General features: G+C 43.6%; 1 protein-coding gene across 1 annotated transcript in view; it reads right to left on the bottom strand.

The window, feature by feature from the left end:
• The window catches only part of SRD5A2 (steroid 5 alpha-reductase 2), a 58,852-nt gene extending 45,998 nt beyond the window's left edge, over positions 1–12,854 (bottom strand). The window contains exon 1 of the mRNA XM_067555275.1: positions 12,571–12,854. Within this exon, the coding sequence (XP_067411376.1) occupies positions 12,571–12,854 (284 nt within the window). The remainder of the gene's footprint in view (positions 1–12,570) is intronic.
• Positions 12,855–15,577: the final 2,723 nt, after the last annotated feature.

Raw genomic sequence — 15,577 nt, 5'->3', positions numbered from 1 at the left:
TCCTCAATGATGGTTGTGTTTACTCTCTCAAGGACCTTAATATTGGTCACTCTGTCCTGCCAGTGAATGCTCATTATTGAACAAAGGCAGCACATGTGAAATTGCTCAAGCTGCTTAATATGCCATCTATAAAGAGTCCATGTCTCAGATCCATACAGCAGAAGTGTTAGAACCACTGCATTGTAGATCTTCACTTTGGTGAAGAGATGAATGTTGTGTTGGTTAAGGACTTTTATTCAGTGTCAGCCAAGGGCCTGTGTAGCAAGGCGCTGTGGCTTTCCTTGGAGCCTGGGCCTGAGGAAGGGTTGCAATGCCCCTGCTGGACAGAACAAGGCTGCAGGCCAAACAACCCAGGAGAAAAGGGGCGGAGCCAGGACAGGAAAGGTCAGTACAAAAGGCAGACCCAGCAGTTCAGTAAGGGGGAAGCTGCTGCTGAAGGCAGATGTGTCTTCCCAGAGGCTGTGGTCTAGGCCTGACCCAGGCCCTGCAGCTGTTTGGAGCAACCGCCCTACTCACCAGAGCCTGCAAAGCCTGCCCAGATTGCTGGGCCCGAGTGCCTGGAGAGGGCCACCGAACTCTAGTAACTAGAGAGAGCTGCTGAGCCCTAGTGACTGGGATGAGCCACCCAAGACTACTGGGTGGGAAAAACCCCCTGAGGCTGGCCATGACCTGGAGGAGCTGCATGACGTTGGGGACTCCCTGGAGCGGACTGAACCCTGTGGACTGGAGGAACCCCTGGGACCTGGAGGAGCTGTCCTACACTGATGACACAGAGGAGTTTCTGGACCTGCCGCTAATTGATGGTGAGGGACTTGTGGGTCTGCTGCTCGCCATGTACCCCAGCGACCCGCAGAGAGACTACTACCTGCAGGTACCCGAGGACAGGATAGGAGGAAGTGGCCCAGGGACAGCTGACTAGCAAGTGGCGGAGGCCTGGTTTACACTGGTGGCTTAATTTGAATTAAAGTCCCTTAATTTGAATTAGTTACTCCCACATCTACACTTGCGCATTGTTAATTCGAATTAAGGAGCCTTTAAAATCGAATTAATAAAACCACCTCTGCAAGTGGATTAGTGCCTGAAGCACATCAGTTAATTCGCATTAGTGTGAGTGTGGATGCAATGGGACTTAATTTGAATTAATTGGCCTCCAGACTGTATCCCATGATGCCCCATTTCAGTACCCTCCCCCAAAGCAGCCCTGGGAAGATTTAAATCTTCAGTTCCTGCAGTGAATGGGTTTAAAATCCAAGCTGCGATCACCCCCCCACACATAAACAAGCCCTTTGCAGTTTGTCTCTTTAAGGGTTTGAAAGATTTCACCACCCCCTCCCCGAGTGGTGAATGTGTTTTAAAATCCAGCAATCAGAGGAAATTCTTTGCTACATTGTTTCAGTGGCCAATCATGGAAATTGATACTTTAAGAGTTTATTCAGGGTGCTACATGTGGATACATTATATCATGCTTTCCACCAGTGAAATGGAAATATTTGTATCACTGTATTAATATACTAACTGACTCTGTTGTTATTTATCTTACATTCTACAGACACCTATAGAATCAAAATCAAAGGCAAGCAATATACAGGGAGTGGTGGGGGGAGCATAAAAAGCAAACACCATACAGTTCTAAAGTAATCCAGGATAAGATGCAATGTATTTGTCACAGTCAAAATGAGAGCATAGTTCAGCTGGCTCCATGTGCCTGCAGCAACGGCAATCGGGGGAGTAAAAAAACAGCATGAAAATCCTTTTCCTGTTTGTTTGGGGCTGGGGGAAGAGGGTGGGGAAAGCAGCGCTGCATCCTGGGATGATGACACTCGTCACAACAGCCTCTACGGTTAGTTGCACTGTGGGATAGCTTCCCACATTGCACTGCTTTCTAATTTGAATTAAAGCTGGCCAGTGTGGACGTAAGAAACCAGCACAAATACTGTAGTGTGGACAGTCTGCAGTGTTTTCTATAAATCGCTTTCTGTAATTCAAATTAAGCTAATTTGAATTAGTGCTGCAGTGTAGACATAGCCTGAGTCAGGGGCTAAATCCCGTCAGCCTGTTACGGTTGTATCCCCGCTGACTCAGTGGCAAACAGCTTTGCCACTGATAGGGCCCTGGGCTAGGACGCAGGGGAGTCGGGTGGGCCTGTGTCCCCGTCCCCCCTTCCCTAACCACCCCAGAAGGGAGTGCTACCCTCTGTGTTTGAGAGACACAGGATCCCAAGCTCTGCCTGCCTGCAAGGCTGGGGGCTCCAGACTGTTTTACTAACCCCGCCTGTGGGAAGGCTGGGGGCTATTGACTGCCCAATCAGCCCTGCCTGGCTTGTGGGCCAGGGACTGCAAACTGCTTGCCTGCCCCGCCTGCCTGAGGGCTGGGGGCACCAGACTGCTTGCTATCCCTCTCCGCTGGGGGCCAGGGCTAAAGACTTGTAAATGGGCACTGTTTATTCCCCTAAAGGAAGGCACTGTGGCCTTCCTCGGAGCCTGGGCCTCAGGAAGGGTTGTGATGTCCTGGCTGGACCATGCCACCAGCCTACACCTGGCTAACTTTACTGATTCTGGAGGCAGTTTCCTTATCCAGGGAACCATCACTCAAGATGATGCTGCCCAAATATTTGAACTGATCCACATTTCTCAGCCTTGGACGAAGATGGCTGGTGCAGGGGCATTGGAATGAGGTACTAGTTGGAACAAAACCTCTGTCTTACCGAGACTGATGGTGAGGTCAAAGAGCTTGGATGCTTCAGAAAACCTGTCAATGATGAGCCAAAGGTCATCATGTCTATGGACCATCAAAGTGCAGTCATCTGCAAAAAGTGACTCAGTGAGAAGTCTCTCCAGCATCTTGTTCTTAGCATTGAGTCTTTGAATATCAAAGAGGAGGCATCGAGCTGGTACTGGATGTATATCCCCTGATCCAAGTCCCTTCTGGGGTTGAGGACACAGGCAAATGGTTGAGGACACAGGCAAAGAACAAAATTGAACAGCACTGGAGCAAGTATGCAGCCTTGCTTCACTCCATTCATGATTTAGAATGCGTCAGAAGAATCATTATTGGAGAGCATCATCAGTATCCCTTCATTAAATCTAGGGTTGTAATACAGTGCTTCTCCCAATTGTTCTAGCTCATCCATCTGCAGCATGGGATAGACATCAAATTTTGAAATTGCATTCTCCTTCCTAAGGTCTATGCAAAAACCCAGGGACCAATCTGGCTTTGGAACTAAGACAATAGGACTTCTCCAGTTTCTTCATGATTCTTCTATAATCCCACACTCCAAGGCTGCTTTGAATTCCTTTTTCACTGCTCCTCAGTTTCCTTGGTATTTGTTACAGAGCTTCTCATGTTATTTCAGGAGGGTCCATAGTGATTCTGTATTGGGCCAGGTGCATCTTCTCAGATCACGTAAAGAACACATTTGCAAGCATTTCCACCAGTTGATGGGCCTGCTTCCCTTGTTTCAGCTTTGGTTCTCCCGTGGAGGCTGGGTAGTTGTCAGGGAAGTTGTTGACTTGGGGTGTGAGCTCCAGGTCCTTGGGGTAAGGCATGATGAAAAGGCCTTTCTTTTTATCAGCAAATTTATATGATAAACCTGTTCTGTCTTTCCTCCTGGTTGAAGGACCAAATAGTCAATGACTCCTACTCTTTTCACTACTTCATAATGCCCTTGCCACTTGGCCATTAGCTTAGATTCAGAGCGTGGAAGAATCAATAAAATCCTATCACCCAGAAGGAAGGCATGCAGATTTGCCCCATTGTTATAATACTGCTGCTGCAGCTCTTGTGCTTTCTGGAGGTTTTCACAGGTAAATGCTGTCATGGTCTCTTGCCTCTCTCATGGTTTTAGACAGACTGAATGACATTTTTAGTTTTCAAGGTTTGTTTCTCCCATGTTTCTCATAAGCAGTCTAGTATATCTCTGGGCTGCCTCCTGTATAATAGTTCGGAAGAAGAGAACCCCTTTGAGGTCTCAGGTACTTCCCAAACAGCAAACAGTGATGCTGTGAGTAGTTGATCCCAATGTCGAGGGTCTTGAGTGATAAACTTTTGGAGCATTTTCTTCAAGATCTGATTAAACCGCTAAAGCGATCCCTCGGTCTGAGGGTGGTATGCAGATATTCAAAGGGTGTTCATCTTCAAAAAGTTGTAGACTTCCCATATCATACGGGAAGTGAAATTAATTCCCTGGTCTATTGAAATCTCTTTGGAGATTCCAACTAACACAAAGACTCAATAATTCACTGAGTATTTTGGCACATGTAGATCGCAATGGTATAGCTTCTGAATGTGTGATGTAGTCTACAATGAGTAAGATGTATTGGTACCCAGTCATACTCTTCTATAGGGATCCCATCATGTTGATACTTACCCCCTTCAAAGGGCACCTTAGCCAAGGGAAGGGGTACCAGAGAAGCTTGTGGGGTGCCTTTAGAGGCCACTACTTGGTTTTATTGAACAATGGACCACATTCCAGTGGGACAGGGGGCTAACCTTTTTTGGCTGAAGACTAGCTGGAGCAGCTAGGAGAGCAATAAACTACCAATACAAGGGGAGGGTGCTAAGGAGGTAAATGCAGTACAAAACTCAAGATGTCATGAACACATGGAACTGATGTGGCAAAGAATGTGAAGAGAAGAAAATTTTCAATTGCTTATATCCCAGTGCTAGGAGTCTGGGTAACAACTAACAGAAATTAGCAATTCTCATTGATGAGGGGAAAAATTATACAACTGGCATTACTAAAACCTGGTGGGACAATTCACATGACTGGTTATAATATGCTTAAGAAGAGGAGAATGGTTAAAAGAGGAGGAAGGCTGGCATACTATATTAAAGACATCCTACTTGTTTTAGAGTTATCAGTAACACAGAATTACAGACTCTTGAATACATAAGGATTAATATGCTAACTAACAAAGCCCTGTTTAGGGTGTGGTGGGGGTCTGTTACAAGCCACTGAATCAAACCAGAGAACAGGAGTTACTCTTTACGGACAAGTACTTAATGTATTGACAGAAACAGTGCTGTTATGGGGGAATTCAATTTGGGAAACATTCTGGAGAACTCATGCAGCTAGTCATAAAACATCATTCCAGTTATTAAAAATTACAGATAATTTTCTAGCACAGAAAGTACTGCACCCAATACAAGGTAACTCTATTTTGATCCTCATTAGGACCGATAAAGAATTAAGCACTGGACTGGATGTTGATGGTTGCATAGGAATCTGTGATCATAATCGGATTACATTCAATATGGGCAAACAGAGGACAGTCCCAACAAGTAATATATAAACTTGGTGCTGCAAGAGGGTTAATCTCTCGAAGAAGAGGAAAATTATGAGTGAAATCGATTGGAAGAAAAAAATTAGACAGAAAAATGTGAATGAAAATTGGGAGTTCTTAAAGAAGAATTTATTAGATGAACAAAAGCCATGCTTCCACAGTCAAGAAGGAAAGTGGAGGCAGCAATAAGAAATAATTTTTATATATCTCAGGGGTGACCATACTGTGGCTCATGAGTCTTTACAGTTAAAGTGTGGCTCGGAGACCCCTATGCCCGCCCCTCCCCCCGCATTTTCCATCTACCAGACTGGGGTGGGGAGCTCGGAGCTTCTGCCCTGTAGCAGGATGGTGGGGCTAGAGGATTCTGCCCAGCAGGGAAGAGAGTCTCAGGGGTCAGTAACTTTAGCCACCACTGATATATATGATGTATGAAAAAAGGGGAAATAGAGAGCAATCAATATAAATTAGAAGTTAAAAAGTATAGAAAGTTGATAAGGGAAGTTAAAAATATTAGGGAAAAATCCATGGCCGGCAAGGCTTACGACAATAGAAAGGAGTTTTTAAAGAATATTAGGAACTAAGGAAATCCTAGCAATGGTATACTATAGGGGTATAGACACATTACTAGATGGAATTGGTAGACTTGTTAATAATGATGCAAAAAGCGTTCAATACATATTTCTGTTCTGTATTTGCAAAGAAATAGGATGCTGTTATTTGTATCACATGAGGCTGATGAATTACTTTCCAGCCCATTAGAAGCCCTAATAACTTGTACCCAATAATCTTAAAAGAGTGAGCTAGTAAGATCTCTGGCCCATCAATGTTAATTTTAAATAAATTTTGGAATACCAGAGAAATTTCAGAAGACTGGAAGAGTACTAATGTTGTGCAATATTCAAAAAGTGCAAGCAGTATGCCCTAGGTAACTAGGCAGGTTAGCTTGACATCAGTCCTGGACAAAACAATGGAAAGGCTGATAAAGGATTCAATTGCTAAAGAATACAAATACAATTAATTCCAATCAACATGGTTTCATGGAAAACAGATCTTGTCAAACAAACTTGATTTCTTTCTTTGACTGCATTTCTAGTTTGGTTGATAAAAGTCAAGAATTTGCAGCCTTGCTGCAGTCTCCTTTGGCTGAAGGTAGATATTCTCAAATAAGCCCGTAGTTTAGGAGTACTCTTGGATTTCTTGCTGACACTAAGCTCTCACATGGCAGAAAGTATAACTTGCGGCTGCTGCTATCTCCGACTGGCTAGGAGACTCCATTCCATCCTAGAAGACAATAACTTCACCTCAGTTATTCATGCCTTCATCACCTTTTGGCTGTACTACAGCAATGTGACATACTTGGACATGAAGTCTTCAGCATTTAGGAAAGACCAACTAGTACAGAGCAATGCAAGATACCGCCCCAACAACAGAGGCTATCGTGAACACATCATACCTGTCCTCCACTCCTTACAGTGGCTTCCTATAAGGATTTTGAATCAAGTTCAAGGTCTCAGTCCTTATTTTCAAGGTGCACAATGGCCTAGACCTAGGATATCTAAAAAATGTCCTAAACTCCAGGAACAGAGACTGTGGCCAACAACTCCACTCCTCAGCCACAATGAAACTCTCTGCAATACAGTAAAGCTTGTCTGTGCAGTAGATAAGAATTTTCTCTGGGGTCAATCAGACTTCCTCAGGAACTAAGGACCATCACAAACTTCATTATCTGCTGCTTCAACTGCAAGCACATTTCTTTGACCTTGCCTTCTCTAATAAACACAAAGCAATATGTGTATTCGAATAACAAAAAAACCCCAACACCCTAAAACCTTGCCCAAACAACATACTCCACTGGACATATTTCTATCCCTGGGAGAGGATGAAAGAAAATGCACCATACGACAGATGCATAGTCACATTGCTTAATCATAATGCACTACTGGAAGGTGCTCAGATATCACGCTCATCACTGCAATATAAGGACCTCTATAGAACAGAATAGATATAATATACTTAGTACCACACAACATTCTGATTAAAAAGTTAGCACTATACAATACCAATAAATCACACTTTAAATGGATTACAGAATAACTAATTGGCAGGATTCAAACAGTAGTTAGTTGAGAATCATCATTGAATGTGGGTGTTTCTAGTGGGTTCTGAAGGGATAAGAACTAGGACCAACGCTATTCAACATTTTCATTAATGACTGGAAGTAAATATAAAATCACTGCTGATGAAATTTGTAGATGACACAGAGTAGTGCAGTGGTAATTACTGAAGAGGACAGAGCAGTCCACATTCAAACAAAATATGTTTTAGTACATATAGCAACAAGGAATGCAGGCCATAACTAACGAATGGTAGGGAGGGGACTCTGTCCTAGAAAGCAGTGACTCTTAAAAGGATTTAGGGGTCATAGCATCATAGAACTGTAAGGGTAGAAGGGACCTCAAGAGACCATATAGTCTATCTCCCCACATAGAGCCAGGACTAAGTATACCCAGCTCATCCCTGACAGGTGTTTTCCAACCTGTTCTTACAAATATCCAATGATGGGGATTCCACAACCTCTCTTGGAAACCTATTTCAGAGTTTAACTTTCCATATAATTAGAAAGCTTTTCCTAATATCTAACCTAAGTCTCCCTTGCTTCAGATTAAGTCCATTACTTCTTGTCCTACTTCAGTGGATACAGAGAAGAACTGATAACCATACTCTTTGTACCAGCCCTTGGTTAACATATTTTAAGAATGTTATCAAATCTCCACTCAGTCTTCTTTCTCCAAGATTAAACATATCCAGTTAAAAACAAAAACAAAACCCTTTCCTCATTGGCCAGGTTTTCTAAGCCCTTTATGATTTTTGTAGATGTTTTCTGGACACTCAGTTTGTCCACATCTTTCCTAAAGTGTGGTGCCCAGAATTGGACACAGTACTCCTGTTGAGGCCTCACTAGTGCCATGCAGAGAGGGACAATTACCTCCCTTGTCTTACACACAACATTCCTGTTAACACTCCTTTTTCATTACTGCATCATATTGTTGGCTCATATTTAATTTGTGATCTGCTATAACCCCCAGATACTTTTCTGAAGTACTATTGAGTAGCCAGTTATTGCCCATTTTGTAGTTGTCCATTTGCTTTTTCCTTCCTGAATGTATTTCTTTGCACTTGTCTTTACTAAATGACATCTTGTTAATTTCAAACCAATTCTCCTACTTGTCAAGGTAATTTTAAATTCTAATCCTGTCCTCCAAAGTCCTTACAATCCCTCCAAGTTTGGCATCATCAACACATTTTACAAGCATAGTCTCCACTCCATTATCCAAGTCATTAATGAAGCGGACAAGCAGCTGAACATGAGCTCCCAATGCAATGCTATGGTAAAAAGGGGAGAATGTGATCCTTCGATACGAATAGGAAGGTGATTTTACCTTTGTTTATGGTATTGAGACTGATACTAGAATACTGCACCCAATTCTGGTGTCCACATTTTTAAAAGGATGTTGAAAAATCTGGAAAAGGCACAGAAAAGAACCACAAATTATTCTTGAGCTGGAGAAAATGCCAGACAATGAGAGATCTAAAGAGATCAATTTGTTTAGTTTATTAGAAAAGAAGATTGAGACATGTCTAGATTATGGTATGTAAGTACACATGGGTAATAAAGGGCTTTTTATCTAGCAGAGAAATGCTGAACAAGAACCAATGGCTGGAAGTTAAAGACAGACTAAATCAAATTAGAAATTATGTTCAAATTTTTAACAGTGAGGGTGATCAACCAATGGAACAATCTATTAAGGGAAGTGGTTCAGTCTCCATCGCTTGATATCTTCAAATCAAGAGTGGATGCCATTCTAGAAGATACATGTTAGGCAAACACGGGTTATTGGTATCACTATACAGAGCAATTATATGAGTTTTGAAGAAATTTGAGTCCTCTTTCTAGATACATTTGGATAAAAAAAAGTTGAGATGTCAAAGAATGCCAAACCTCCAGACTACCTAACCTCTTCCCTTCTCTCCCCACCCCGGTCTCCTCTTTCCCTGATTCATGTAGGTCTTCTATATTATTCCTGTTAACCCTCCTTAATGTTATCTCTATGTTGTGTTGTCTGGTCCTGCAACTTTGAGTTATATAACTGCATAATTGCTTAATTCTATTCGAGATCCTGTGAAGCACATGGTATTTGGTATAATGACTGGGCCATGGGTGGCCTACCTAATGGTCAGGGCAGGAGGCTTGCTTAATGGCTGGAACAGAGGTAGCCAGGCCTAGCAGCCAAGTCAGGAGCCAAGAGCCAGAAGTCAGGAATTGGAATCAGTATCAGCCAGAGCGGGGCCAGGGACCAGGAGACAGGGCCAGGGCCAGGGCCAGGGCCAGGAACAAGAAGCAGAAGCAGGTGCAAGAGCTAGGAACAAGAAGGGTGCTAGGAGCAGAAACATAGCTACTAGCATGGAATGCTATCAAACAGCCAGAAAGCCATGCCTGCTCTAGGGTTTAAGACTGTGACTGAGGGTATTTTCAGCCAATCAAGAAGCCAGGTTCATTAGCTGAGTCAGCTGAGGGCAATGAGCAGGGTCTGGGTTCAGCTGTGGATCCCTGACACTTAGAAAAAATATACAAATTGTAAGTTATTTACCTTGTACTTTTCATTGTTTGGTTCTTTATGAAAATCAGTAAAAAAATCAAAAAAGAGTAGTTACCAGGTTTGATACAAGAGGAACTGGATGAAATTCTGTGATAAAATACAGGAGGTCAGACACAGACTAGATGATCTAAATTATCCCCTCTCTGCCAGAAAATGTCTGAATCTATTACACCCTTTAACTGGCCCTTATGCTCCCACATCTTTATCAGAATTTCCCCCTCCATGTGGATGTTTGGAGCAGTAGATGGTGGTGTCAGGATTACAGACCATAAACACCTCCTTAGGGAGAGGCAGACAGCACTAAATTAAGCAGCAATTCTATGTAGAAATTAATGAAGACAATTTTCTCTATGCAAAACTGGGCCTTTTAATACAAATCCTTAGGAATATAGGTGTCATCAGTGATCACCACTAACAACAAAAATTGCTCAATTAAATAAAATTTTTATTATAATAGCAATGTTTTGCTTATTTTACAATTTCAGAGTCAAAGGAACAAGGGCAATGGGATTACATCAACTAAGTACATATCATTTCATTAATGGTGAACTATGCATCTTATTACACTTACAGTTAAGTCTAATCACAGAAAGATTAAAAAATTTGACCTGCTATTCCCATCCGAGATTTCTGTGTAAGATAGAAAGTAAGTTGAAAGAAAACAAGATGTACTTGTATTTCATGGATGCCTCTCAAAGTAATGGCGTTGTGTATCTGAAAGTACCATTCACTGCACTCTCTGTAGCTCTTTGCCATGTAACTTGAAAATAGCATTAATATTTAAAATTTTTCAAATATTGATTAGTTCAGTAAAAGTCAAACATTATTTGTATAAACAGTAGAATGTATTCAAGAAAAGATGTTGTCATTACAGGTACAAAGTTGTTGAAATAACATAATACTGGAAACCATTTTGTATGTTTCCACAAACTTCAAAAAAATGAGGACATCCATGATGGAATTTGGAATTAAAAAGGAATCAAGGTGGAGATATTCCAGCCACAGTTCTATAGATTGCATTAAAGTGTACCAAGCAACGCTGCTACTATATGAGTTTCACAGCAATAGTACAGACTGTAGCTTGTTCAACTAAAGGTAGAGGATGGTATTCTTTTAAGTAGTTAGTGAGCACTGTAGTGGTGCTCTCGGTTTTCTATGTTTTAAAAGCCATCAGAAACCACGCAGAGCATCAGTATGCATTAAGCTATTGTATATGGCCTGTATATAGTTAATACAGATGATTATGTGGGAGCCACCTGCACCCTAGTAGCGTCTTCATATTATTTTTGTTGTGTAACAAGAAAAAGTCAACACTAAACATAACAAATGTTTTATATGTATAACTCAAACAATTTTGGGTAACTTAGCCATTTTCCCTGTTTTTAATTCATCTAACAACAAAACAAAGTTTCTATAGACTTCTTCATTTGTAATTATCATAATTTGTTAAAACATTACAGCTGGATTTGCAACAAATTGGCTAAATACTGCTTTTTGTTGATTTTACGTGCATATTATATGTTTACTAACAAAGAAAGCACATAATTAAAATGAGGGTAATAAATTTGTCAGACCAGAAATAAAGATTCATTTCTGGGAGTGGCATATCCTCATCTCTGCATAATGAAATAACAGTCACAGGGACATGTTACTTGGGGTAACCCAATTCTTATTTTGTCAAGTATAACCAGTCAAAACCCAGCTCCTATTCAAACTCCATGTACAAAATGAAAGGGAGGGAAAGATCACATCTCACAACATAGTGCTCAAGAACAAACCTAGGGAGAGACATGTCCCAGCTCCTTCAGAACCGCATGATAGTCACAGGGATGTTTCAGTGGAGGTGACCCACGACACATTTTGTCACATGCAGCCAGGCACAAGGCCTGCTCTTTAATGCACCATTTACAATGCGGAAGTGGTAGAAGTTAGGGACCTCGCATTTTACAGCGCATTGCACAGGAGCAAAACTTCAGTGGAACATGCCACAGGCTGATGGTCCCGGGGATGCGTCACTGGTGACCACCTGAGGCTCATTTTGTCGCAGCAGCCAGCCAGTCACAACCGTACCCAGCTCCTGACTGGACTATTTAAATTCATCCAGAATTAACGAGCAACGTGATTAGAAACATGCGTTTCTGACCCCGCTCCCGGTCCACTGATGAAATGTCTAAGAAGTGAACGCGAGCCTTTAAAATCACTTTGGCCTTTGGAATAAGGAACCCCTCGTCAGGAAGCGGGAATAAGGCGCAGACTCCAGCTGGGTGGTCATCCGACCCCATCCTCCTGCCTGAGCCACCCGGCAGGAGGTCACCCGCCGGTCGGAGGAGCAGGAGGCTCCAAGGTAGAAACCCAGAACCCAGCACCTTCCACTAGGACAGGAGCCACCGTCTGCACCGCCAGCCCCTCCCGCAGGGCCCCTAGCGAGCCCGCGCTGCCTCAGCGAACCCTCCCCTGCAAGCTCGCGCCCCCAGCGACCCAGCCGCGCGCCCCCCCCCCCCAGCGAGCTCGCGCTGCCTCAGCGAACCCGCGCCCTCCCAGCGAGCTCGCGCCCCCCGCCTGCAAAGCCGGTCCGGTCGGGTCCCCCACCCCCGCAGTCTGTGCCCTAGTGGCGGGCGGGCTCGCGTTACCTGTGGAAGTAGTGCCCGCAGAACATGCCGCAGAGCAGCCGGCAGCCCAGGGGCTCCAGGCGGGGCGGGCTGCGCAGCGCCAGCAGCAGCGCGGGCACCAAGAAGGCGGGCAGCTCCTGCAGGAACCAGGCGCAGCGGGCGGGCACCCTGGCCCGGGGCTTGCCCGACTTCCCTTCGTGCTTCCCGTACCTAGAGGGGGCATGGAGGTTGAGGCAGAGCAGCAGGAGCCCCAGCGCGCCCAGGAGGGAGCTGAGGGCGAGCACCAGGCTCGGGGAGCACTGCATGCTAGGGATGGGGGCAGGGCCGCCTGAGCCCCGGCCACCGCCAGCCCCTGCATTAATAGAGCAGCGGTCACCCCGCCCAGCCGCCTCAGCTGGGGCTGACTAGCCTGCGGGGCCCCTCCTAGAGGAGCTGGGGCAAGGAAGGGAGGGGCAGCCCTAGCCCTCCAACTGCAGGCGGGCTAAAGTGCTCCGCCACGAGCGGGAACTGAAATATGCGTCCCTCACCGGCGCCCTCCGAGCCATCTGACCCCTCTCTGAACTCATCTGTGTCTCTGTGTAGTGCTTGCTGCGCAGCCCCTGGAAGTCAGCGGGGAAGATTCCCATTGATTTCAGTGGGCTTTGGATCAGGCTCTCTACGGTCAGCATCTTTTCTTTTCCCCCAGGCAATCTTTGGCCCAAAACCCCGTAACCACCGGAGATGAGAAACTGGGAAAGTCTATAAAGGTGTCAGGAGCTCAGTCAGAATATTTAGTGCTGTGCTTCATGCAAGGGTTCATACTAAAATGTCTGTTGTTCTACAGCAAAAAAGGACAGAGAAATAGGAATTTCAAACCAGAAAACATCACTTCACAGAGCCGTTCGCAGCACAGGACCAACCTGCTCTTCAACAGAATGGTTTTAGAAGATGAACTGAGAAGAGGCCGAGAAAAGGCAAAAGCTCATCCACCAATTGAAAGGCAAGTACTGGACCTAAGTGGATGAAGTGAGAAGAAGGATGGTTTGGGGATAGAGCCCAGAACAGGAGGTCTGTGGTCTGTTCCTAGCTCCTTCACATATTACTTGTGTAACTGTGAGCCAGTGACTTAACCTCTGTCCATTGGGATAATGATGCTTTATTCCCTGCCTCAAAGGGCTGTTGTAAGGATTAATTGTAGATCTTTGGGTGAAAGATGCTATAGTGCCAAATGTGTACTATATCATTTGTGATCCAGATAAAGAGAATCCTCCCTATGGTACTTATATGGTCCACATTACCTCAGTATATTACCAACTCCTAATCTTTAGTGTGTTTATCCTTACAACACCCCTGTGAGGTAGGGAAGCATTTGTAAGACTTGAGACTTTTCAGCTAACAAGTTGTACTTTAAAACTTATGTAAATGGCTAATCCTCAAGGACAATGGCCCATGCAAACATCCGATGACCCAGGAAGCCAGATGTCCTCTTGTAATTCTAATTTCGATAGGAACACCACATTTGCTTTTTGGGTTTCTGTCTGTCTGCCACCTATCTGTAAAGATTCCACCCCTCCCTTCTCCCCCCCCCTACCCCCCCTCCCACCAAGTGTAACCTTAGCAGTCTGGATGTAAGTGGAGTGGTCTGGTGGTCTTGTCAGACAAGAGAAAAGATAGAAAAAGGCAAATCTGAACCATAATTGAAGACATTCCAAACCCAGAACAGTGTTTTAAGGGTTAAACTGAAAAAGTGTAACTCTTCTGCATGTCACATTATTGCTATCATGCAACAAGAGGAATACACCTATTTAGAATGGAAAACAACTAAGCATTTTCATACATATACTCCTCTCAGTACAGAGGAAATAAGGGGCTTATTAAAGAATCTCCCAGATATAAAGCCCAAAGACCCAAACTTAATATTTTACATCTTAAGAATCTCCGTATCCTGACTAAGCCAAATGCCCCAGGCAATGCAGCAGGTAACCAGGAACTGATAGTGAAATGTGTGTAAACCAAAACAAGCCTGCTGCCTGGCAGAAAGTGGTTAAAGAAAAACCGGGGGGGGGGGATTAACCCTATAAAAGCTGGAGGAAATTGAACAGTTAAAGGTTGTAAAAATTATTATAGGAAAATAAATTATTGATTTCTTTGCAGCCAGTCTGAAGAAAGAATGGGCCCTTCTCCTAAAGGAATGGTCTGTAAATAAACCTGACTGAAATTATTTAAATATGGATGATTTAGGTTAAATCATTAACTGAAAAAAGAGGTTTCCATTGGAACTTAACTGCCTCCAAATGCATAGAAGGGAATGTAATTTGTGTACAAAGATGTAATTCTAAGCAATAATTTGACGTTGTTGTGTTGTATTATGTTTTATATTTTGTCTTGTTACTGGTTGTGTTTGGTATTGAAGGTACTGCATTAAGCAGAAAGGAATCAGAAAGCACTGTAAATCAATGAAATCCTGATATTAGATGCTTTTGTAGTATTGTACCAATTAGAGAATGTGATTTTTAAATTCCAAGTGCCTAAATGCACTAGTAGCCTTGTTACAAAATTCTAATCAGAGGAGCGCCAAAGCCAACACTTTCTAGTTGCAACAGGAACTGTTGGCACAGGTATTTCCTGAATCTCTGTTTTGTTTTCCTAGCTCCCTACTCCCAATCTCAGCAGATTTTTGTTATTGTTTGCCTTTATAACAAGCAATCACTAAACTGCTTATCTGATCTTAACTCTTTCCTTTAAGTTTGCTGTGAGAATGGGGGTTTGCCCATCCCCACTCAACTCCTTGAAGATCATGTTACAGCAAGCAATCTGTCTTCCTCCTTGCCCTTGCTCTGTGGCTGCAGCAGCTTTTAGTAAAAAGCAGCCCTCTGATGCTCTTTTAAGCTATAGTCATTCCTCATGCTGTGGCGGCCTTAACTGTAGGCAAACTAAGTATGAAAGGCTCTTCCTTTCAGCCCTAATGCTCTGTCAACTTAAATACAACCAGTTAAAAGATACGTTTTCCTGTAAAACCTGTACTGCTTGAAATGAATTTAACTGTTTT

This window comes from Emydura macquarii, unplaced genomic scaffold, assembly GCF_026122565.2.
Source record: "Emydura macquarii macquarii isolate MOO-44397 ecotype Brisbane River unplaced genomic scaffold, CSIRO-AGI_Emac_v2 contig_1597, whole genome shotgun sequence".
NCBI lineage: Eukaryota > Metazoa > Chordata > Testudines > Chelidae > Emydura > Emydura macquarii.
The sequence above is the reverse complement of the archived record's forward strand: the minus strand, read 5'-3'. Positions and strand labels throughout refer to the sequence as shown.